Genomic DNA, 26,252 nt, shown 5'->3' with positions numbered 1-26,252 from the left:
TGTGGCACGTGTCCTGGATATAAAACAATTTAGAAACTAAACTCAAACTTAATTTAGACGTAAGAGCGCCCAGAAGATGAGCTTTTCGGATCGCGTCATCACTGAGTGGGGCTGCCCATGCCAACGGGGAGGATGGGGGACGTGCGGACGCAGTGGACAGGCGGGCCCATAATGGTGCGGGAGTGGAGCGAACGGAGCAGATGGAACGGATGGGCGGAGCGGGCAGAGCGGGCGATAAAGTGAGACTCACGCAAGTGGCGGAGAGTGGCAGCGTGCCGCCCGGTTCTGACACGGTCTTCCCCGGCGTGTCGCTCTTCGGCGCCAACTGCGGCTGCAGTTGCCCGGTCAGATGCAGGCCCGAAGTGTCGCCCAACAAAAGCCAAACCAGATGAGGGGAAAAAGGAAGAGCGAACGAGATATAAAAGGACATCCAGAAAGAGGAGTAGTGGTAGACGTGGCAGGATAGGGAGAGACAGTGAAGGCATGTGTAGAGAGAAGCATGGCTAGACATACATCGAGAGAGACAGTAGCAAAGACCGAAAGAAAGACAAAGTGTATAAGACAGAGGGACAGGGCAGACAGAGGAGAAAGAATTAGGATAGAGTGTGAGAGAGAGAGGTGAACACATCTGTTAAAAAGCAGTGGATTTTCGCAATGCAATAAGTATTGACGAGCGCATTATCAACTCCTGGGGGCTGATCAATACCGCAAACCAATCAGGGCCTGGCTCCCACTGCTGGGCTGGATATAAATGGAGATTCAACGTCGATGCGGCACAAGCTGCGCTACGAACTGGAGGAAGGGAAGGCAGAATGCAACGGCTCCCGGACACGTACGCGACATCGGCAAGCCTCGCTTCCCGGCGCAGCCTCATTGTTTCAACAGCGGGATTCTAATTAGCGTGCTGTCCTGATGAGCGGCAAGCACTCCGCGAGACCGACTGGCTCCATGCGCTGTGGGGATGCTCTGCCTCCCGGCATGCATGTCCACTCGCTCTCCCGCCTGCAAACCTGCCTGCCTGCTTCCCTGCCGGCCGGTCGGCCTGCCTGGCTGTCCACCCGCCTGCCCGCCTGTTCACCTTCCTGTTCGCACGCCTGGATGGCTGTCTACCTACCACCTGCCTGTTCACCTGCCTGCCTGCCCAAGCTGCCTGCATGCCGACTGCTCGGTGGGCCTGCCTGCCATTCCGCCCGGCTACAGAATGGAATCCGTGCGCCGCATGGCGCTCGCTACGCGCCGTACCGAATGTCGAAAATTCTGCGCTTCGACTGGGCTTTATCTGATACAAAAAAAACGGAATGCTCGGAATGATAAGTGGATCAATACTCTAACAAAATGGCATTCATTATGGCCATTAAACAATTCGGCTTAAATTGTGCTTTCCGTTATGGATTAGTCATTTTATCACGGTGATTTTTAATTTTTGTTGTACATTTTTTTGACATTCATGCTGTTGATACACTCGCAGTGATAGCAGCCGCTATTGCTACGTATCGGGACAAAACTTTCAAAAGGCGATGTAGGCTCCAGAGGGGCTCCTAAACGTACAGTAAGCTCCGCCCAGCCACTCTCTCTCCCCCTCGGTTTTTTTTCTGTAGCCGTCTGCACTTTTCGAGCGTTCCCACCATCAGCAGACAATTTACACCCCGCGCTCAGCCGCAGCCCAGACAACTCCACCCTGCCCTGCATGTTAATCAGGGAGTTCGCCCGCTCCGGCTGAATTAATCAGACGAATTACCCGCAAGGCAATACGACTTCTACTAGTGCCGGAGGAAAAAGTTTGGAAAGCAAGCAGCTCTACAACATCGCCGTGGATGTGTACAAATTACAACGGATTAAAACAAATTCAAAGGATGCGGTTTTCATACCAGGGATGTGGCCATGCTGCACTTAGCAAATTGAGTGTGTGTCTTCGGGATGGAATTCGCTTCGCTGGAATTATTACCATCGCTGGAATACAAGTTGTTGTGGATTACAGTGAAAGTTTGTGTGCCGAATCGCTGCGTGGAGACGAAGCAGCTGGACGGAGGCGCCGCACTGTCCATTCGCTCATGGGGGCTGCACCAAGGAGCAACTTTAATTCAAGCAACTATCGGAAAATTAGCGTGCGCGTACAGCTGCGCTATCGTGAACTCACGGACTCCCAGTCTACAATAACGAGGCTACGAGGATAAACACGCATCGCTCTGCACGATTGGATTTATTTGAGATTTTATAAAATGCACGGGAAGCGCTCGCTGCCGGAATCAATAGCGGATACGTGTCCTGAAAGCGTTGCTTTTCTTAGAAGATGAAATCCGGATTTTTGGCAAAAGACCAAATCGCTGTCTACTTAAAAGCCTTGTGCATAATTAACAGGCAGCCCCGCAGCGCGGCCCCGGCATGGCAAGCTGCCGAGAGATTTGCATTGTAAATGAGGACACTTCGCTGTGCATGTTAATTAGGGCTACACGCAAACGAGCGTTGCTGCACAGTGGCAGACAAATGGGCGGGTTGGCTGACGAGCGGGCGGGCGGGCTGGCGGGCTGGTGGGCGGGCGGTTGGTTAGCGAGTGGACAGGCAGGCGGAGAGCGAGCAGGCGGGTGAGCGAGCGGGCGGGCGAGCGGGCGGGCGACCGATTGAGCAGGCAGTGGGCTTGCGAACGAGTGGAAAAGCAGCAAGCGAGTGACTGAGCGGGTGCGCAAGCGGGCGGCCGGTCGTTGAAATAGCGGGCGAACGAGCAGGTGGGCAAGCAGCAGGCAAGGGAGTGCGCGGGTGGCTGGCGGACAAGCAAGTGTGCGAGCGAGCAGATGGGGAGGTATGCGGCAGGCAGGTAAGCGAGCGGGCAGCAAATGAACAAGCGGGTGGGTGGACAGTGGGCGAGCGAGCAGCAGGCAACGACAAGTGGGCATGCCGTCAGGCGGTATGTTAGCGAACAGATCAGGGGATGGGCAGCGAGTGGCGGGAAAGCGAGGCAGCCGGCCTGCAGGTGGCACGTGAGCCAGCGGACAGCACAATTGTGCGAGCAGGCGGGTGGGCGCACGGGCAGAGAACGGCGAGTGCCCAGGCACAGGGTGGGCGCCAAGTTGGCGGTGGCGCTACAGTGGAACCATTCCATAGTTTACGGAAAATATATCATTTTTTAAACCGCGGGTATCGATGTCTTTCGCCAATCTCAGGCCCGATTAATGGCGCTAACGAACAAACAACTATCGGCGCGAACAGCGGCGCTATTGTCCGCCGTTATTTCGGCATGAGCGTCACTCACTTTATTTCTTTTAGTTGCTGAACTGTAATATTTAAAGTTGAATATAACTGTTTTAATGTTACTATGTTGCAGAACTTTTTAAAAATGTGCGCTAAATATGTTCGTTTTTTTCTGGCCGAATCAATCTAATAAAATAATCCTGTAATGAAGATTTTTAAAAAATATCTTCTACAAGAGCATGAATTTCAGGTTTTTAGTAGAACAAATAAAATATTTATTTTCTAAATACACATCCAACATAACTCTTAAATTTAAAGTGGACAATTTTACAAAGCGTCGACAAGCGTAAAATGGAGACCAAAATATTAATTTAAAACTAATTCATCCTGAACGCAACTAAAGCCAAACGCACGCCTTGCCTACGCTGGACCGCGCGGCGCCGCAAGACCGCCGCGGAGGCAGTGAAAAACCCTGCAGAACGCTTTGCCGCACGTGGAAATGAAAGGATCCTTTTTAAGAACATTTCAAAGGCTGTCTGGAAGCCATGCTTGTGCCGCAGCAAGTCGGCACTTTGTCCTTGACGGGTACCCTTGCACCCCGTACACGTCGGGTCATCTTATTAACAAAGGCATATTGATCTGCCACTCAAACACCCCGCCACCAATTTCGGACGAGGTGCGCCGTGCGATCGTCGGGATGCTTTAGAGGCGCCGCGAAACGCCCGCCCGTTATCGCTCGCGCGCGCCGCTGCTCGGGAAAGCGGGGGCCCGTCGCGATGAACGCGCCGAGATCCGCCATTCGGACGCGTTGCCTCACGTTGCTCGAGCTCCTGCCGACCGCTCGGCCGCCGCCGGTTGTTCAAGCCGGCCTGGGTCGCGACCCCACCATTGTCCCGCGCTAAACGCACACTTGTGCACCCACGACTGGAGGGTCCGTACAAGCGGCGCGCACTCCGGTAATCGCCGAGGGGGTGAATCAAGCGTTAATATTTACGGCGACGAATGATTTGCGGACAGAAACGAAATGAGAGCGCGGGGCAGTGTGGCTGCAGAATGGTAAAGAGCTCCTCTTTAATTGTCGATAGCCACACAGCAATCGCAGAGAGCGTCAAATGTTACTGTCAAGACTGCAAACAAAAGGATGAGAGGGAAAGCTGGCAAAAAATTCCTTTCTTAAGGTCACCCGCAGGTTCAAGTCAACAATATCAATCAGCTCTAAACGAATACCAGATGTAGCTCCAATAATACGTAAATTGCCGATCATTAACATCTCGCGCGTGCATCGTAAACTGCTCTCCTTGGGTGTGCAACACGCCTGGTGGTCCACAACAGGGCTCTAGTAAAGACCGGGCCATCCTCCACAGAGGCATGGCCGTACCTCACTGCACTCATGGGCTTTTGTGAAAGACAGTGGTGCAGCAGCGTTATTTGTATTCCTCTATGCAGAGAGTAAATTAACGTGTCGCTTTGATATTACATTTAGATTGCGTTTGTGTGTGCGCGCGTGCGCGCGCATGCGCGCGCCTCGACACCCAGCCATACGGCATGCCGTGTATTTAGCGCTGGAATATAAAAGCTCATCTTTTATTGTATAATTCAACAGCAAAGGTCAAATCAGATACCAGTCAATTACATCATAATCGCAGCAGTGTGGATGCAAGCAGTGACCGTATTGCCCCATGGAGTTGCTCCCTCCTCCCAGCCCCCATGGGTCACAACCACGGCAGCGACGACGAAGCGCCCTCCTCTCTCTCTCTCTCCTCTTTCACCTCCCCCAGCAACCCGAACCCAAACGCCAGCCCATGTCAACGTGAGGGCAATTCAACCATAGGCCACAAAGGCCCAGGAAAGGGCCTCAATTGCCGACCAAGCGGCGTCGTGGGAGCCGGTTTATTAAAAACACGTGTGGGTGACAGGGCCTCCTGCCCCCACGCTCTCCCATGCAGGCGCACACGCACACACACATGGCAGCGTCGGTGTTCCTGTCGCAGGGGCCCCGATGGTCAATTCTAATTTCTAACAGTTCGTACTTTTATTCTACCGCCTCTCGCTCAAACACTAGGCGGTCACTTGAAAATGTGCAGGCCGTTTTCCTACATGTATATTTAGAAGTGTTGCCAATACGTGACATTGGTCGCACGGTTTTAAGTAGTAACATTTAGATGCTCCTTAAATTATTAATATGCATTCTTAAAAGCGATCCACAATTTTCATTCTAAAAGACATCTGCTAGATAACATTGTTCCAGAAAGCCAATTGTCGGTTTATGGACTAAGGTTATTGTTCTGCGGAGAGGACGAGTCATGTATATTTATTCAAATGAATACTCGTGTATCTACACATATGACTCCCAATACTTGATTTCAGCCGGGTCTATCCGAATCGACCATCATAAAAATATTTCCACACCAGTATACCTCGAACTATGACTGCGGCTACTCGTCATCTATAACCTATTCAAACCTTCCAACGAGCCAAAACATCTATTTCTCTCGCTGAAAAAGTAAGCTCCGATTATACCGCAGTAGTGGAAAAAAATATAGAGTTTGCTCTGGGACGAACCTTTTAAAATATTAACAATTAACCGCATGCCACAACCTGAGCCAGTAAGGTGGTGGGGGAGGGAGGGTGGTGCTCACGTCACGGGGCAGGCTGGGGCCACCGTGCCCCGCAGCCTCGAACGGGCGACCCAACTCCTCCTGCAGGGGCGACGTTCTTGCGGTGCAGAGCGTCCGCCCGGCTCGGAGCTCCGCGCAGTGTCCGCCGCGCTTCCTGCGCACACCGCGCGCACACCGTTAACCCTCTCCTGCACAGCAGGGTGGAGCAAAGGTGGGTGGTGGGGAAGATTTTACTTTATTTGCACGGAGCGGCACCCGGTCAAGTGCAAACGGCACAGAAAGAAGGAAGGGATGGTTCTACGCGGTTTCCCATTACGTCATTTACCGAAGCGGTGATATCTCACTAACCGTGACCCTACCCGGGAAGGGTAACCTTTCACCTTCAACCTTCCCACCCGAGGGAGCAAATCAAATTACAACAAGGACCCGTGCACTTGTTACACCTTACACTGTGAGCTCACAATGTGCAGCGCTCGCGCTACGGCAGCGAGGAGATGCCGCTGCCCAGAGTGGTTTGAGCCGACCCTCCCCAACACTTTTCTTCGCATGCCACAGGTCAGCACATTGTAGTGTGGGTGAGGGCGCTGACCTTGTTAGAGAGATTACACCATGGGTGAAAGGGTTAAACTGTCTGTCCCCGAGCTCACTTCTCTGGCACTCGACCGTCCAAGCAAAAGCCGCTTCACAGCCAGATCTATAGCTGGGGGAAAAAAAACAATCAAGGTCAACGTGCTGCATTTCCATATGTGGAGTTTGTCACAGATAACATTTTCATCCCCTACATTATCTGGGGGACTGGAGGCTCTGGATGTTACTTGTATACTATGCTTTTTCCAGCCGCTATCTAACAATTATATATATTTTTTATAGTAAGCCATTTACGTCAGAAAGTCTCAAGACCCATGATAAGAAACTTACATCACATCAAGCATTTGAAAGGGCACCCCCAGGGGCAGCCACCCCTGCGTGGCACAAGATGGCTCAGCACCTGGCCTGCAAACGGCATTGTCTGCCAGTAGGGGGCAACGATAGCTCTATGTAATCCAAATTGAGTGATTTCTGAGCGTACACCGACCCTAGTGGGTGATGCGTATGTGAAACGGGCATTGTAAGGCCTAGGAGACTGCACAGTCACCGTCGATGAGGCCATGCCTGGCTACAGGCCCGTCGCGACACTATTTGCACAACTATGGGCTTAAGCACACCACTCGACAAGTTCCATTCAGTGGAGACTCAACAAGAGCGAGGCTGCCGTGGCACGTGTGTGCCTGCGTCGCAAGATGTGAGCATCAGCAGCGATTATATGGGAAAGCATGGTGCACGCTTGTCCTTTTGATCAGTTTATGAAACCTCTTTTTAAAAGAAAAACTACATTTATAGACGAAAACATATATTTTTAAATATCCTTCATAACGAATCCTGAATGCAACCTTTGTCATGGTATTCACACAAAAGTCTTGTATCAAGCTTATGGATATTAGCATTTAGATTTCATGGCAATAAAATCGGAGATATGGCTTTCTGATCACACGTCCCTAAGCTGTCGGCGTCGCTCTCAACGGAAGAATCCCAGCAGGCACAATGCCCATCAGCGAGAGAGCACACACACCAGGGCTGCCGGGGACGTCTTCCATGTTTACCATTCCACACGGCGTCTGATCAAAGAGGCAGAGGATGGCGGTGGATAGGGAGAAAAAAAAACCCCCAGGGTTAATCTCAGGACCGTAAAATATTTGCCAAAATTTCTACGTGGATGTTAAAACCTCATTGGCAATGGAAGGCACGAAGGCACTCCGCCCTGGTAGGGGCAGCGCGAGCCGTGACGCACCCCCCCCCCCCCAGGGTAGCACCCCACTTGGACTCGTGTATCACTGTTTAGGCCGCGTGCTGCGCCGCTGCCAACTCCGCTCCATTCCGTGTGAGTTCACAGCTGCCCCCGAACGTTACGTGGGACCGACAAACAACGGCGAGATGCCACCCTGCCGAAAACTAAGCTTTGCAAATGAAAAAAAATGCGCCCGCGATATCAGACGCTCCACTCTGTATTTCGCCTGCGTATGCAGGAAGTGAGCGTGCTGCAGCAGCTGTCACGACACCACCGGTGGTAATGAATGGGGCTGTGTGTAGGGCCATGATAATGAGCCTGGCGGGTTTATGTCATGCTGCTGTCTGGCGTGTGTTGCTTAATTCCCGTTAAGATAAACATGCCGCTTAAACACACGAAAATGTTAAAATTAATATTGGAGCACTTTACATCAACAACAGTTGCATTAGACATTCAGACTGTGTGTTTAGCATCGGTAATTATTCCTAGTAATGGGGGAAGCGGCAACGTGGTGGTTAGCGTGCGGCATCATAAACCCGATGACCCGAGTTCGATTCCCCGGCACGACTAACATCGGTGGCGGGTGACATCTAAACTTGTCCTGAGCACCTCCCATTTACCAACCCACAACGACCGCATCATGGTGAAGTATGGTAAAAAAAATCCCGATGGCAACACAGGGGAAGCCTTCATCCGGCAGTGGATTTAACAAAAACTGTAAATTATTATTTTAAACATTGTCCAATTATATGAGCAGGTTTGTTGTACAAGGTGTGACTACCCACCCACTCATTACACAGGCTGCCTTGCAAACTTTATCAGTCAGCTTACAGACTCTTTCACCAAGGCCGGTTCTGCTACAGTCAGAGTTCTACACTGTGTAAGTCGAAATCACGGGCTAATTCATGGTGTGGGTTGCCCCAGTATATTCGTTATCTTAACATAATCCTGTTATTTCCATGAAGACCTATTTTAGTTCATATATGAATGGCTTGTAATGCTTTCTGTATGTAATGTAAAAAAGCAAGACTAAATCCAGTTAAAGTCGCAAAAGCCAATGCTTGAAAAGCACAATGCAAGTGATGCATAAGGAATTCATAAAAGATTCATAAAAGAGGTTTATAAATGCGTCGTTAAACCTGCCATCACCCAACACAGCTAATTCATAAGGTTTGTCACGTAAACAAAAACATGCCAATTAGTGACGAGTTCAGCACACCGGTGTGTTAGAGAGTAAACCCACATTTACAATTTACAAAGGAGAAATTGTGCAGCACTGTACCAAACTGGGACTGCGTTGGTGCACAGTGTCCCTGCGCTGCGACGAAGGTCACCCGCACGTGGGCAATGCTTTGCACGCAGTCGTTAATTGTTGAGCTGTAAGGGTGCCATTTTAATTTATTTCCAATATTTATGTACCCCCCACCGCCAGAAAACCCGCATTACACCGTGGGAGACGCTAATCTGTGGGCATCTCCGTATAGGTGGCTGTCTTTAACCGTGCAAGGTTATTCACAAATCTCTTCCGTCAATTACTTTTTGTTTTAGATCACACGAGTCAATATGGTTGCCTCCTTCTAACGTCCACGTGTACATTCTTGCAAGCAGAGACACGAGTAACTCAGCAGGCTGGGTAAATCCACCGTTGTTCATTGTTTTCCTGGGCAGCAATGGGAGGGGGGGGTTTAATGAGTGCAGTTGCTCTTGGGTCCCCTTGTTGTATCAACGTTCACAGTTCATTGGTGAAAGAAAGGGTGAGCGTGGTGCGCGTTGATTTAACTGAAACGGATTCATTATTAAATTCTCACGCAGTGTTCCATGTGCCCGCTTGTCTGCGCAGGGGCTTACCCTGGATATATTGCATAGAAAAATGTAAAACACCCGTTAGGCGTGTAGCAGATCGTCGATTCAAGTGCGGGGTTTACCGGGTTGGGTTGCACATTGAGCACGTCTTCTCACTCACCACTGTGAGTACTTGCAAACAATTTAATTAAATATACTTCCGAAGCTATAGCCAAATGCGTGCACTAATCAATTACCGTTTATGCATATTAAATGCAATTGCTCCCTTTAAAATAACGAACAATATGAGACAGACCAAACTACCGGTACATTGGATAATACTAAGACCAAAGAGAATCCATAATTCAATCAAAACGCGACCCTAAATCGTGACAATTCCTGAAGCTACTGCAGAGGAAGAATCGTTACTGGGCTACCAATTATAATGTCATTGGATGGTTAATGGCAGCAGGAGCAGCTCAATACGCGCAATAACGCTAAACGATGCACAACTCGACCCTTTCTTTTATTCTATTGGACATTCGTCCATGTTGTGAGTAAATATTTGCCCACACCTGTGGATGCTTTGGGCTCCCTGACGCAGACGGTTGGTGCATGTCGCGTTTCAGGCTTCAGCGATGGAGAATATGGTACGTCCACAAATGTGCGCGACATATGCTCGCTAAGACTACTTTTTCGTCCTTCTGTATTTGGTGGGGCGAGCCAGGAGATAAGATAGACCAGGCCTGCGGGGGCATCGGTCATCTGCGCTAGCATTTTGGCAATGGGACATTGTTGAATTTGGTCGCGAGAACCGACCTTTAAACGTGGTGTACGAGCGTTTAACAATGTAATTAGTTTAGTTGTGTTGCGTGCTGGAGGGTCTCACAACACAAATTTGGTTAGATCATTACGTAGCCTCCAAAAATCTATTATAAATCAGGCTGGCCCAATGTCCAATCCTATGGGAAGTCCACCTCAAACCCAGCAACAGGCACCTATCACATCCCCAGTCTTGAAATCAATGTAACAGACAACCATTCTTTAGCCTGCCCAACCTCGACAACTCCATTATTCTGAACAAGACTGGGACTTGTATGAATGTCCTTCCATTGTAAGCCTACACTGAGCTAGCTGTGCAATGATGGTATTTATAAAGTTACATCGAGGTGTTGCACAGTCCACCTTAAACCGCTCCAAGACGTTGCACGGTGCCGGTGTTATTGTGATTGTCTCGTGTGTGTGTGCATATGTTCTGCTCCCGCACACGAATACACATGCGCGGGAAGTGCTGTTATTTACATTGTAAAGCACCCTGAAGAGGATTTCTTCAGGTTGTTGTAATATTATCATTGTTGCCACACTTTCCTCAACCCCCCAAATTCCTGCATGGAATGAATGTTCATTTATTTACTTGAGACACATAGAGGCATGCAGACACACACAAAGATCCCCCGTAGAGCCTTTTCAGACTGTTGGGGCAAGTGCTGTAAGCGAGCACCTATGAAGGCCGGTACGGCACATGAGGGGGTGGGTGGCCAGCACCACGCCCGAGCGCCTTTGTCTTCCGAGTAGCGATGCTTACACACCGCACCAGGTACTCATTTGAGGCTTTTTCGACCTAGAAGAGGCCCATAACTGGTTTAGATAATCGTCACTGGTGTTGGCCATGAGCGGGAATTGAACTCGGGTTGCCAGGTTCGTAGCGCAGCGCGCTAACTGCTACACTACCGACACGCACAGAGACACAAGACACACACATTAATAAACTCACATGGAGACACAGTGATACACAGATACCGTGACACTCCAATAAACGCAAATAAACTCACGCAGTTAGTAGCGCCACTTCATTTCCTTGTTCTCAATAAAATGAATATAAACAAATGATCGTGAATTATCTTAGCGACCACACCTTCCCAGCCACCCACCTGGGCCCACCGTGAGGTTTTGGTTCGGTGTGCCACAAAGGTCGAGCGAGCCGGTCGAGCGAGCCCAAGGGTGAGTGCTGTGGAGTGAAACGGGTTGAGAAGCACTGCGCTGGGGGACTGCACTTTACTATCGACTTTGTGACTGAGATTATATTCGTCACATGACAATCAGTGTTGAATTTAATAATTATCTCTCCGTGTCAAATTTTGCCAAATTAAGTGCTGAACTAAATTTCGTGTCCTGAGAACCTGGTTTAATCACAAGTAGCTGTAACCTGCCGCCAACCCAGGATTTCAAGTGTTGGCTCAGCACCCGGACCTCCAAGCCTCCTGGCATGGGTTTGCGTAGAGCGCCACGGTTCTGCGGTCTGCACGAACCGTAGTCCGCACGCGACGTGCTAGCCTGATGGTGCTGCCCCCCTCCCTCCCCGCCTCACCACGATATTCTTCATCATGTCAGCAATGCGCTGGTCGGCCTCCGCCTGCAGGCTGCCCACGATCTGCAGGAGCAGCTCATTCTGCTCCGTCAGGTCCCTCACGTAGGCCTCAATCAACTCCACCTTCATCTGCACACACGAAGAGATGTACGCCGATTTGAAAACCAGCATCACAACCATCGTATTATGGCAAGTGCGGAGGGCATAGCGGTTGAGCTTCTGCGCCAAACTCTTGATGTTTTGGGTCGCGTTGCGTGTAGTTCGACAGGCGAAGTCCGATGCTTCGATTCACGTGCGGCAGCTCCTGAAGAGGCTCCCACAGCACGTGGAGCGAAACGTCGGACATCGTTCCTAACAGTGCGGTACAACCTGCACCTGAATTTTGTACTGTCCAAATCACTCAGAATGCGCTCGATATCATCAGATCTCAGAAGTTAAGCAGGGTTGAGGCCGGTTAGTGCTTAGATGAGTGACCACCATGCGCAGCAGGTTATAAGCTCCTGTTGGGCTGCATGCTGGGCAGCAGAGGGCAATGCATGAAAATCAACTGTTGTACTCTACTTTTACGTTCCCGGCTTCTCACCTTCACCAATCCACGACTGTTAAAATGTCATATTGGCTCGTGAATATAAATTGGGGCCACACCAGCCTTGTAATGAACAGTGAGATGTGTTCACAAATTACACAATAGTAATCAACATTTCAAGATCATCCGAATAATATACACATCTTATGGGGTATATTTTTTTAAGTAATTGTGTAGTGATGGGAAAAGATTATTTACGGCATAAATCAACGACTTTCCATGAACACAAAACTGAACGAACCTTCACCATCCCAGTATGGATGAGAAAGTCAGTTGGTTCGAGTATTTTACGAGCATTTCTCTCACGTTACAAAGGAAAATCAATTATTTTGATCAGAAATCAGGTTTTGTACCTTGGTACTAATTTGTTTTGCTAGTCTATGTCATTGTCCGCTGGTTGCTAGTTAGTCTTAACCATCAGATATTTATATTCGTGCCGTTTGATGTGCCGCAATCGGCAATGTAGCCATCGCAAGCGTGAACTAAACAGGTTTTTATTTTACAATAAAACGTGATCGAAAGGTAACATGACAAACTGAGCAGGAACAGCAAAAGGATGTTTACAGCTTCATTCTTGTAACAGAGGCTCTAAGGCATTTAAAAAACGGTAAAGATTGTTTAACTTTTACCTAGGATGGCTAAAACTCTGCAAGTCCAACTCGCACCACCGAGGTGCAGAAGACAGTGGGCAGTGGGAGGTGAGGTGGGAGGAGTGATCACTCAGTGCCAGCAGCTCAGAGCTCCCCCTGCATCGTCACGTGCTGGAGAGCTGAGACGAAGCAACCAGAATCATGTCAGCATTGACGAGAAACAAAAACAGTCCTAATCGGTTGACACACTGTGCCAAGTAAAAATGCCACTTCGTGATGACACTAATGATTGCTCACATCTTTCAAGTGTCTGAAACGTACGTCAGAAATTGTGGAACTGCCTTACAGCAAGAGACGATTAGAGTGATCATTAGTAAGGACGATAGTCTGAAGGATGACAAAATTATGACAGCTTTCTCAAATGGGTCTTCTGGTTGTGTACCGCGTGTTTTATTTGTGGCGCGTGTTGTTCAGCATGATGTCCGACGTTTCTCTCCACATGCTGGGAGCTTCTTCAGTTTGCTCATCGTGCAGAACCTGACAAGCCAACGGAGAGATATCCAGCAGCACAACCAGGACAACCTGCGCAGTTGTACGGACCGACGGTGACCACCTCCTTTGCTGTGGTCAAAACGTCTCATCGAGTGCCGGCGTGTCCCGGATTCATTGTCGGGAGTGACCGCATTTATATTTTCCAACCACCTTATTGGTATTCGTCACATATTAAGTGGCAAAAAATAACTTCCGTGGCTTTGATGAAAACACATTCGCTCACACGGCGGCTTAATCAGCAACCATGGAATATTGTATTTCTGCTTCATATTTTCTCGAGCGCCTAGGAGTGTTTGTTGTTTCCTGTGCAAAGGCTGAGTAAGCCTGCAGGTAAATCACAGGGAATGTCAATAACACATAAACAGGTGCTGCTTACAGCCAGATATGCTGAAGGGGGCACCAGCTAAAGTGCAATAAGTTTAAATTGTGCGGAGTTTGTGGACGCTAAAAGATATTCTCACAAGCGAGCGAGACGAGTAAATCCAGGCGTGTTGGGAAGGTGGATAACTGCTAGGATTGTAGAGCGGAGCACAAAGCAGTGACCCCGTGCCCGCCCGCAGGCAGGCGGTGGCGAGGTGGTGTGGGGGACCTCGCTTGCTCCACGGGAGGAGGGTCGTGGTTCGACCCCCACGCCTGGTGTGTAGGCCTCGGCAAGGTAAGGTAATTTACCCTTTTTACCGGGTAAAAGTAAAAATGTCGACATGCCAAGGTAAAGGGGAGGGTAAAGGTAGCTCGGAAGAATTACCCGGTAGGGTAAAGGTAGCGTGAAGTATTACCCGGTAAATACGGTACCTTGTTTACCGCTAAAAGCTCCGTGGCGCAGTCCGTGGCCTCCATTTAATAAGTAATATTTCATTTTAAAAACTTTTTTAAAAACACGCTTTAATGAAATGTACTAGTAATGGCAGAACTCCACGAAGTGGCCCCGAAGCTTGCCATAACGTCAGGGACCGTGATTTACAGCCAACGTCAGTTGAGCGTGGACAATTAGACCCAAGCCAAAACAAAACATATAAAAGAGAATGTTAAGAAATAAATATTTGTTTAATGATAGAATATAGTATTGTCATCAGTATGATATAAGTATACGAAGTTTGCAGTCGATACCACATTAGGAAGTGAGTAAAAATTGAGTTACAAGATTTGAGGATACGACAAGTGAGTTAAAAGAAAGCGTGTAAAATTGGAATCATCTAGAGTATTTTATATTAATATAAAGCGCTCTACCTAGCATTTACCGTTATAAACCTTGTTCATGTGTAGTTCCCTAGTAATTACCCTGTAATCGGGTAATTTGTTTGGGGTAAGGGTAAAAGGTAAGCTCGTTGCTTTTTACCTTTTACCTTACCTGCGGAAGGGTAAAAGGTAGGGTAGAGTGACTGTATTGTGGTAAGGTAAAAGGTAGGGTAAAGGTAGACTCGTTGTTTTTACCTTTTAACTTTTACCTTACCTTGCCGAGGCCTACTGGTGTGTGACATTTGTGGAGTTTGCGCGTTCTCCCCGTAGGTGGCGGGACTTTTTCTCGGGGTCGTCCCGGTTTTTTTGCCCTCCATATTTAGAATAGAAATGCCTTCAGAGTATTCGCCTGGTATAAAATGATGTCCACGCGACGATGAGCCACTTCGTTGAGGCTATCATTTGCATACCCGGTCAATCCCTTACCAGTGCCTACCTTATTACAGACCAATTCAAACATTAACGGTCACCCCGTGCCCTTAAAGATCTCAACGTTCATCCTACAAAGTACCATCACAAGGGAGAAACACAAATAGACACGTTTTGCCTAATTCCCCTGTACAAGAATACGGGCAAAACGTATGGGTTGACAGGTATGCAATGGTGAGAGCTCCGTAGGCCTTACCTGGTCAAATAAAAGTTTAAACAGTTGAGTTTTACTTATTGAGGTAGGTTTCGAGTCGAGGCGATACTAAGATGAACGGCACCGCGTCAGAAAGTAGTGCATGGCCCGCGAGTGTTCTCGATGCCGCGGATGGATACCTCGTCGCCATCTTCCCACCCCCGCACTCGTGCTGGTCTCACTCCGCGCGTCACCCATGCACATAGTCCGCGCTGTTGTGTTGACTGCCAAGTGGCTGATAAACAGAGGTGTGGACTCGAGTCATGTGACTTGGACTCGAGTCAGACTCGAGTCATGAATTTGATGACTTGCGACTCGACTTGGACTTGCATAACAATGACTTTGTCCCACCTATGAGATGTGGACTCGAGTCATGTGACTTGGACTCGAGTCAGACTCGAGTCATGAATTTGATGACTTGCGACTCGACTTGGACTTGCATAACAATGACTTTGTCCCACCTCTGCTGATAAATATAATTAATGGTGGTGGTTCGTGCCCAGTGCACTTAACGCAAATTTTAATCATGGCCCCAAAGCATAAGTTGTCCCAATTTTTATTTACCACGTATGTTATGTATGTTGTGTGTGATTACAATGGGGGGAACTCGTGTAGGATTAAACAAACAGGGATGGGGCGATCATTTCAGACCCCGGCATCGCAGCAGAACAGCGGTTTTTTGCCCCCCACACACCACGGCGTTTTCCAGCAAAGTAAATCCCCCCGCGTTCGGCGAGGCATTAATGCCACTACCGGTACCCGCTCCCCCCCCGTGCAGTATTTGTGCACAGTGGTGGTGTCACGGTACACGTGTCCGTCTAGAAGATGTTCACACCTGTGACCACCTTTACGCACAGTGTCCTTGATTCTGAGTCGCAGTGAAGCGGCGTCCCCGTGCCGTCGACGCTGCCCCGCTCGTCACTTCTCGACTACGTTTGCGCGGCGGCGGTCGTTTTCCGAACACGTTCACCGTAGGTGGCACCGGGGGCAATGCCCCCCCCCCAAACTGGGCACTTTTATTTATTTATTTTCAGTAGTTTACCATTAAAATTATAAATTAATTAAACAAAGTAAACCCTTGCCCCCCCTCCCCCCAAAATATAGAAGTCAAACTCCCCCTATGCTTACTCTTTGGTTCTTTCGATGTCTGTAAACATGTCACACTATTTGTGTGCGTGGGGGGCCTGGAGGGAAAAAGCTGACGCTATTGAGCGCGGTCAAAATGACAGAATATTGGGGGGGGGGGCACGTTCAGAAGAGCCACGTTGTTGTCCAGGGCACAACGAACGTGTTCTCAAATATTCTCAGAGCACGTTCGTTTGCATGTTTTGCCACAAAGTATGTGTGGTGAATGCAGACTCGATGCCTTGGTGTTTGAACATCTTAATCAAAAGGCGTACAGCCTTTTGGCGTATTCTGGTCTAACACCGTTTGAGACTAGGCTCGAAAGAAAGCTGTCTCTGGTGTGGACCTATCAGTTTCAAAGACAATGCCATATATTATCACTGTATGTTTTTTGTTTGCATTCTGACCACAAGTATAAGTGGTTCATGCAGACATGATTCATTGTAAAAGGTTTCAGTTTGGTGTTTTAACATCTTAACACCTGTTTTGTTGCCAGAGAAAAGGGGAAAACCCCACTCTCACCTGGTTTTTTGCCATAAAGGGTAAAACCAGTCCCGGATTATCCTAGTAGCAAAAGTAGCTACACATGCTACGGGCCCCGCACTTTCAAGGGCCCCGCGCTAAATGCTTTGAAGCTATCAATTAAAGTTCAGTGATTCTGCACTTACATAACTTTTATGAACGACTGGGTGTTCAAGGCTAGCGATTTGTCGTATTATCTGGCTGTATAGCTAATGAAAAAATACAATTACTTTACTATGCAAGTAAAAACATAATGTTTTTAATATTTGTGTTTTTTTTTTATATTTAAGGCCCCTTTATGACATATGCTAAAGGACCCGCACTAGCTTAATCCGGCACTGGGTAAAACCTATTCCTATTTTGCATCACTTACGATAAAGAACTTACATAACCACCGCAATCACACGTGAATTGGGTCACCGCGCTGCTCCCCTCTCCGGCAGGGCCCTACAGCACGTGGCCCGCTCCATTTCTCGGGCCCCCCAGCACGGGCCGTGTGACATCCCCGCCACCACACACAACACGTGTTGGGCGCATCAACGCCGGGCTCAATCTCTCGCTTCATAGGCGGCGTTCCCAGCCAGCGGGCAGGTGGAGCCCGACTTCAACACGGCAACCACATCTCCTGCTGCTGCTGCCACTCCTACGCCAGCTGATGAGACAGCTGGTGTCATAGGCACTTGTTATCCCCCCCTACGATTGTACCTCCAATCAGACAGCTGCTTACATAGGCACCTGACAGAAACCTCCTGTCCAGCTATCTGGACAGCTTTTGTGTCTTGACAGACACTTGACAACCACTCCTAGGCCAGCTGACGCCGTTGTCACAGGAACTTGTTATCCCCCTAATATTGTAGAGTACCTCCAATGAGACAGCTGTTTACATAGGCACCTGACTGGACCCTCCTGTCCACCTGACTGGACTGATATTCCTCCTGACAGGCACTCGACGGACTCCACTCACCAGCTGATCCGGCGACTGTTACAGACACCTGACATCCGTCATCCAGAACTGTGGAGGCTAGGGTTGGTGGATCACACAGATGTTGTGATACTTCCTCGTGGGCGTCGAGGTGCCACACTACCCTGGCTGGCCAGGACAAGGCAGTACCGCGAGTGGACTAATCGCCATCTGTTTCCATCTGTATAGCATGTTGCCCCTTCGTGCACGTCAGTTTTATCCGGGTGCTCTGGAGTTGTGTATAATAAACACAAATCATCAACGGGCTGAAAACATCTTTCAGTGAAAACCCAATGTAGGAAGAAGGACCGTCCTGAAAAATAGTCCTCGAACTCAGTGTCGCTCTCCTGGATAAATAAAACATTAAATTGTTCTTTGTATCCCCTCCACTTGCACAGCCAATCTGACAGCTGTTTACGTGACAGCCCTTCACGTCCAACCGAGTGAACAGCTATTTCCACCTTAACCGACTGGCATCTCCCCATCAACTTATCGGACAGCCGTTGTGCCTGAGAGGCCCGTGATAGACAACCGTTCCCAATGAAAAATATTCTACCAGTAAGATGCTAGTTTGGCTCCGGCCCACCAGCTGATGGGACAGCTGTTGTTGCTGCATGGTTCCCGAGATCAGCGTGGTAACAGCGTGGTTAAACTTGGATTCACGCCAGAGGTCGCAAACGGGTTTTGATTCCTTACCTGTACCCGGCCGCACCAGGGTCGCAAACGGGTACCCGTACCCGGCCGTACCCTACCCGTACCCGTACGGGTAGGGTATGGGTATCGGGTTACTGATTGCGACCTCTGGGATGAAGCCATCTTGCAGGCGCGGGTGGGTTGATTCTAGGAACTTAAATTGTGAGAAGAGACAAGACGTTGGGAAATGAGTGACAAACGGTTACTAACCAGTGACTCACGGCCTACCCGTACCCGGCCGCACCAGGGTCGCAAACGGGTACCCGTACCCGGCCGGGTACGGGTAGCCGGGTATCGGGTAGGGTACGGGTATCGGGTACCCGGTTGCGACCTCTGATTCACGCATGGGCGTGTATGCATCTGCACGTGTCTGTATGTATGCGTGTTTACGTGCGTCTGTGTGTGGCGCAGCAAGCTAGCTAATAAACTAATGCCCTACGAACCCGGAGCATCTAAGTTCGATTCCCGGCCAATGCTAGCATCAGTCTCGAAGGCTACCCGGGGGATCGTTATCTTTGTACGCGTGCCCTGCCTGTGTACACGCCTGTATGCACATCGGTGGTTGTGTCGCGACCCGAGTTCAATTCACGTTCACGACCAACATCGATGGTTATCTGAACAGGTACCGGGCCTCCCCGAGGTCGACAAAGCCTCGAATGAGTGCCAGGTGTGGTGTGTAAACATCGCCACTGGGGAGACAAAGGCGGTCGGGCGTGGTGTTGGCCACCCACCCCCTCGTGTGCCGTGCCGGTATTCACAAGTGCTACTCGCTAACAGTATAAGGCTATGCGGGGGATCGTTGTCTTTGTATGCATATGTGTAGCTCTGAGTTTATGTGTGCGTGTGTGATTGTATGTGCCTGCATGTCTGTGTGACGGCATGTGTGTTACAAGCAATCACCCTGCGCTCAGTAAGTTAGACCCCGCGGGCACGGGTCAGTTTCCAACACGCACCCTCCGAGTGTGCGCCCTGCCGCCACCGCCATCCCCCAGGTCCAGGCGGCGCGGCCTCTCTCCCCCGCACAGCCTCTGCAGGTGTCCGAGGAGCGACGAGCTGGCTGATGAAGACGAAGTGATGGTGGCTGGGGCTGAGTTCGCTCCCGCCGCCGCCACGACATCTCTCCCTGCCCGCAGCATCCAACGGCCAGAGAGTCGCTCCATCCTCCATTGTAAAGCAGGCGGAGCAAGGTGGGAGGGGGGCAGTCAGAAGATACGGCGGAGCAGGAGACAGCGAGTTTAGCAAGGGGCAGCTGAAGAAATGTGGTGGCTGGAGATGACAGCTAATGGAGATGGGGAGTTACTGGGAAAACGAGAAGACAGCTGAGCAGAGTAGGGGGGAGCTGGAGAGCTGAGCGAGCAGGGAGCGCAGGGGGGAGGGGGGACAGCTGGAGCTATTATGTTGAGAGGAGGGAAGAGGGGGAGGTTAAGTTACTGAGTCACTTGGGAGCGAAATCAGTGGTGCTGGACATCACCGGGTGGAGCAGGGAGCGCCACGAGCTGGAGGGAGCGGAAGATGTGCGGAGAAGAGAGGCGCGGGATGGAGCCGCGCAGAAGTTGTGCCGGAGGGGTTCCAGGATTGAGCGACCGGACCCTCCTGGACTCGCGTCGTGCCGGGCACTAGCGGGTCCCGCCCTCGCTCCGCGGTCACCGATCGTGCGTGCTGCACCACCACGAGCACTGTATCCCCACCATCTCATCACCATTATCTCCCCTGCTCCCCCTCTTCTCGGTCGAACTTTCCTTTCTCACTCACTCGGCACCAAGCCGGACGCCGCGCTCTCATTGGCTGCCGGCCGCGTCACGTGACGCAGGCGGTTGGGATCGATCGGGGCGTGACGTCACCGGGGACCCCTGCGGAGCCCCCCCCCATACCACCCTCCACCTATGCCCACTTCCCCGGCCCCCCATCATCCGCCGCAACTCCACCCACCTTGGCCCCTCCTCCCATGTCCCGCTATACCACCCTCCCCTATACCCCCTCACCAGTCCCCCAACTCCAACAGCCTCACCCCCACACCCCACATATCCACCCCGTACCCCCCTATACCCCCCTGCCCCCCAATCCCCTCCAGATCCCCCCTCGGAAGCTGATCTGGGTTGAGCCTGCATAGCGATTGAATGGCTGACCCCCGGGCATGCTGCGAGGCGAGGTGTTGGGCAACAGACGGGCTGTGTTTTATGCGCTGTTGAGCTCAAGACCTGGGCAGCTCCGGTTGAAATGAAGCCCTGGGATTGACTCTGTGGGAATGGTGGCGCGACGCTGTGCACGGCTGCACACACTCACGCACTTGATTGGGTTAGTTGGGTTACGTTTGGGTTGAGTGGAGTTGGGTAAGAGTGGATTAGTTGGTTTGGATAGAGTTGGGTGAGTTGAGTTGATTCAGTAGACTGAGTAAGGTAGAGGTGGTTTGGTAGGGTTATATGGGTTTGGTGGGTTGGGGTGATTGGGTAGGGTGAGTTGATTGGGTGAGATCAGTGCCAGGCTAGGTTGAGTGGGTTGACTGGGATAGCTTTACCAGGCTGGGTTGATTGGGAACGCCGTGCTGGTCCGGGTTGAGTGGGTTGACTGGGATATCCGTGCTGGGCCGGGTTGGTTCAACAGGGTTGGGTTTGTGAGGCCACCCGGGCCGGCGTGGCCGCGCCTGATAAGCCGGCGCGCCCGCGGGGGCCGCGCCGGGCGCGCGGGCTGCGATGTGATTACCGGGCGAGGCACGAGCGGCGGATGGCACGGCCGATAGGAGCGCACGTTTCACTTAATCAGCTCCCATTGAAAAACACGCGCGGCCGGGCCGACACAAATCAATGGCCACTGCCGTCTTGGCGGCGGCTCCTGGGGCCGTCTGCCTTATTTTTTTTTTACAAATGAATAGAAATTTGTTCCGGCGCTTGATTGGAAATTTGATATGGGGCGATGCGTCTAGAGTCCCGGGGCATCTTTTAAATGTGTACCGAATCAAGATGATAGAAATAATTAGTATGCGGCTAAAGGGCATCGCATTGAAATTCCGGTGTGTTCCGATTGCCTCGCTCAAATGCCGGCCCAGTCACCCACCACGCGTGACTCCTAAATTATTTATGACAGCGATGTAAATGTTTCCTTTGTGTTGCGCATTCGTCATATATTCCATCCATCATCTTCCGTGGCAAATCCACTGCTGGATGAATATCTCGCCATGCCATCATCACTGGCAATCGATCCTGCGATGTAATTGATAATCCGCCCGCATCATCGGCCAGCCATGGTCAATCCACTGCTGGATGAAGGCCTCCCCGAAGCCACCACCATCTCTCGCGATCCTGCGATGTAATAATTTACCTAGAGCAGCTGTACACGTAACTGAGTTATATCGCTCCATCTCCCCTGTACGCGTCCTCTCTGACGTGTCCCATTCCTTTGTGTTGAATATATAATTTAAATATATACGTGCAACGCATATTGACTGTCAGCACCACGACGGGAACGTCATATGCACACATACACACGAGCGTGTGTGCAGATATAGGCTCTGAAAAATAAAATTACACAATTTCCAGAAATGTCGGTATTTTCTCCGAAATACATTTCGACAGTTTAAGAGACGTAGACGTTACACGCGAGTTCTATAGTGTGCTCTCTAGTCTACATCTGCGAAGGCAGACACAACCGTTTAACTCGGGATACATTGTGCAGTGCCTATAACCATGTAATTACATGTGGCACGCGGCATCCACACAGACTACAAAGGAGGAGTGATTTCCTGCTGCTCAAATGAGCATCGAGGCGGCGCTCACTCTCCGCCTCTCGACAACCCTGGGCCAGTCGTAGGACATTCTCCATTTCGATGGCGGTGGGCCCGGTCTCTGCAAAGAACAACCGCTGTTTGCGCTTTTCCGCAAAGTGTTTGCTAATTTTATCGACCCCTGAGAGATGACGGTGGGATGAGTCGACCATAACCAGGATTTGGCCTCGCGACATTCCAGTTTCCAGCCGCTCGCTCCAGGGCTACATGCGCGTGTAGATATAGAATACACACGGGTACAGGTACACGTTCACTATACGCATGCACGCAGTATTATAATACTTAAAATCAGTACCAAATACAGCCCTTTGGCAATCCTTTGCTGGATGAGGGCATCTATCCATGAGTATTATCGGTCATTTACAATAATATCCATGAGATATATTTGCTGGATAGTCCGTTGGGAAGGCACATCTCGTTTGCAAGGGTGTCTGATGGGGTCAAGCGACACGTAAGTCATGGGGGTTGTTTGACCATACTTCACCAAGCTAATCAGTACAGATACAATGGAAGCCTCTTTGATGCCCGGGTGCGGTCGAGGGATGGCTTCCTATTGGTCAACCATATTATGTATGATGATGTTCTGGTGATTGCTGCTCATACAGAGGAGGAGTTTGAGGCGCTGCTGCTCAACCTGAAGTGTGCCACGAAGAGTTGGGGTCATTACCATCAGCCCCATCAAAACTAAGCACCTGGCTGCGTATTTTGTGCCATCATACACTCCACCTCCTCAACTCCCCATTGGTAATGGAGCAGTTGTGGAGAGAGTGGAGAGTTTTCCATACCTGGGCAGAATGCTTATCACCAGCTCCGGTTTGACAGCAGAGGTCTCACTCCGAATCAGGCGGGCCGCATTATATTTTCATCGGCTGCGTAACGCTGTGTGAAAGCTACCTGGTCTGTCGCTCCACACGAAGCTTCGGGTCTTCTCAGCCACAGTCATCATGCCCTCCCTTCTCTACGCTTGTGAAACGTGGACCCCTCGAATGTAACATCTGCGCAGGTGAGAACATTCAGGCTAGCCTGCCTACGATCTATCCTGGGTGTAACCAGGCTGGATTGCGTGAGAAACTCACAAATCTTTGAACGATCTGGACACATTCCCATTAGTGGCTGGGTCATGTAACCCGCATGCCTAGCCACTGCATGCCCAAGCAGCTTCTGTTTGGCCGGGTAGAGGGGGCTAAACGGGCACGAAATTGGCTGGAGAAGAGATGGGGTGATGTGGTACAGGAGGATGTGGAGCTGAGTGGACTTGCCGAAGACTGGGACCAACGGTGTCAAGATCGACCTCTATGGAGGAGGCTCGTGAAGAACGCTGCTGGGCAGTTGGAGGCAGTCGCCCTCCAACAACAACGGAAGGCAGAGCATCGACGCTCACAACAACGACTGGAGTGCCGTGCGGATAAAATGCAGCAAGTTGGCAGAATACATCTGCCAGTCATCTCAGTCAGTCAACCCATGGCACCTGGGTCTGTCCCGTGATCTGTCAGCGAGCCTTAAACATTTCACGTCGCCTCAAAGTGCACCTAGCCTGGCACGTGCGCCGTGGTGACCTCACCGTCACTTATTGGCGAATGGCGGGTATTAGTGTGCGTGCCATGATCGTACAGATATCAGACACCAGCTGTGGCTGGGAATCGAACTCACGTACCCACATGGCACAGTGCATTGACCACTACGCTACCGCTCCCCTGTAGTGTATATGATATACTGTTATAATATGACAAGTTATTTGGTGATGCTGCTGCATTGGCAGTGGTGCACAATAACGACTAACAACAAACAATAGAACACATTCGCTACCAACAACGTGGCCTTAAAGATATGCAGCTACAAAGAAGAACCATTGCCGAAAACACGAAAAAATGTTTGCCAGGTAAGGCCCACTGACCTATGTAGCTCTTTTCCAGAAGCGACCTGCCTATCACAAATGATAGCTCAACGGAGTGGCTTGTTATATACAGGTGTCAGGGTTGGGATCGGGGTCGAACCCACGACCTCCTGCATACCAGGCGAAGTAGTTAACATCTGGCCACCGCGCCGCCCTTTTAACGCCGCAGTGTGATTGAAGAATGGTATTTTTCGGTTGTCATATATGGTTATTACATGTAGAGTACACCTTGCGTGAAAGTTATAGGCGTAGGCGCGGATATGGCACGTGAATACCCAGAGAATAACGCATCCACATGCGTGCTAAGTGGTACGGACATGCACGGGGATGCCGGTCCGTGCTGGCTCGCACGATCGCACGCGACATCCAAGAAACGACGACAATGCATGACATTAATAACTCTTGGCGGGGGCTCTGAAGCTCGACTTATTGTCTGCTCATGGAAAACTATTCTCGTGCCAATTCAAACCTGTCGTTGTCGAATCAAAGTGTTCCGGGATTTTTGTTTTCAAGAGCCACGCAGTTGTAACAAATTCAATCTTGCCCACACTCAAAGTCAGTAACGCCCTCTCCCTGCTTACAGGGGCCGTTGCACGAAACGTTAGTCTACTTATGACTTTGTTTCCTCTTGTAATCCACTGTTGGACGTGTCTGTTACAATGGCTGTTTGGCCACACTTGAGCACGCTGGCCAGTGCAGATTGATGAAAGGGGAGAGATCTGCTCAGATATCCACGCCTCGCCGATGTTCACCGCGGCCGGAAATAGACTCCAGGTCGCCGGGTTCATCGCATGCGATGCGCTAACCGCTGTGCCACCGCTCCCACCCGTTGCTGTAATAGAACAGCGTTTATTCGAACCTGGTCAATGTTTTTTTTTATATCTGAGAAAATTATCACGCATACAGTATATACACACACACGTAGCCTTGGGGCAAGTGCTGTAAAGCAAGCACCTGTTGAGGCTAGTGTGACACAAACGGGAGTGGGTGACCAACACCACGCCCGGCCGCCTTTGTCTCCCCAACGCTGACGTTTACACCCCGCACCAGATACTGTACTAATTTCAGGCTGAGTCGACCTCAGGGGTGGGAGGCACAGGGCCGATGAAAATGTATGCCACTGTTGTCGTTCGCGAGCGGAAATCGGTCTCGGGTCGCCGTGTTGGCAGCGCAGCGCGCTCACCACCTCGCGATCGATGAACATCGATATTAAACCAACCATGCACGCTTCGAATCATCGAGTGCACTGTATCATGAATATTGCGTCCATGTTTTCCTCGGACTGTCCTGTGAAGGTGTTAAGAGAAAGTGTGTCGCGGGCTGCCACCATCGGGTCGCGTCATCAAGTCACGTCACCTCTGCAGCCACTAGAGGCGCTACCATCCACCACAATCTTCACTTAAAGGTTTCGTGACTGCAGGAATTCATATTCTTTGGGTCTTTCGGTAAAGTCACGTAGATAGGTTCAAATAAAATAGAAAATAAATGAATAAAAACTACGACGTTTCGATCGCAACACAAGTGTTCGTCATCAAGAAGATAAAAGAGGGGGACAGTCTGCCTCTTCAGCTGCCTCAGCAGCTGTCCCCCTCTTTTTTATATTCCTGATGACGAACGCTTGTGTTGCGATCGAAACGTCGTAGTTTTTTGTTATTTTCTTTTAACCTATCTATGTGACTTTACCGAAAGACCCAATAATGTGTATCCACCACTATGTTTAAATACAGCAACAATTGAACCTTATGGCGAGACTCCGGGGTCCCGCAAGCCCCCGGCTATCACATAAACATCATGTTATAATATTCTTTGGGTCTTTCGGTAAAGCCACATAGATAGAACAAATAATAGAAGCGGGAGAGCTGCTGCGAATAGAAATCCTCAGCAGTTCTCCCGCTATAATATTCACCTGATGAC

The 26,252-nt window shown here is 50.2% G+C and overlaps 1 protein-coding gene and 1 long non-coding RNA gene across 34 annotated transcripts in view; one reads left to right on the top strand and one right to left on the bottom strand.

Annotated features, from left to right (window-relative positions):
* The window catches only part of LOC144942114 (uncharacterized), a 140,685-nt gene extending 120,032 nt beyond the window's left edge, over positions 1–20,653 (bottom strand). For 12 of the 33 annotated variants that reach the window (XM_078868835.1, XM_078868838.1, XM_078868833.1 and 9 more), the window contains exons 1-6: positions 19,620–20,610; positions 11,780–11,908; positions 11,343–11,419; positions 6,452–6,504; positions 5,826–5,958; positions 251–503 (exon numbers count right to left, since the gene is read on the bottom strand). In XM_078868835.1, the coding sequence (XP_078724961.1) occupies positions 251–503; positions 5,826–5,958; positions 6,452–6,504; positions 11,343–11,419; positions 11,780–11,908; positions 19,620–19,826 (852 nt within the window). In that variant the 5' untranslated portion in view covers positions 19,827–20,610. Of the gene's footprint in view, positions 1–250; positions 504–5,825; positions 5,959–6,393; positions 6,505–11,342; positions 11,420–11,779; positions 11,909–12,994; positions 13,135–19,619 lie in introns of all 33 variants that reach the window. The other 21 variants (XM_078868853.1, XM_078868858.1, XM_078868860.1 and 18 more) reach the window with 15 other exon arrangements.
* On the top strand, positions 414–17,661 carry LOC144942116 (uncharacterized). Its single transcript, XR_013639316.1, has 3 exons — positions 414–2,812; positions 14,068–14,162; positions 17,456–17,661. It is a non-coding gene; the product is annotated as an uncharacterized LOC144942116 (long non-coding RNA).
* Positions 20,654–26,252: the final 5,599 nt, after the last annotated feature.

Source organism: Lampetra fluviatilis, chromosome 26 (genome assembly GCF_964198595.1).
Source record: "Lampetra fluviatilis chromosome 26, kcLamFluv1.1, whole genome shotgun sequence".
NCBI classification, from domain to species: Eukaryota; Metazoa; Chordata; class Hyperoartia; order Petromyzontiformes; family Petromyzontidae; genus Lampetra; species Lampetra fluviatilis.
This window is presented reverse-complemented; position numbering and strand designations above follow the sequence as displayed.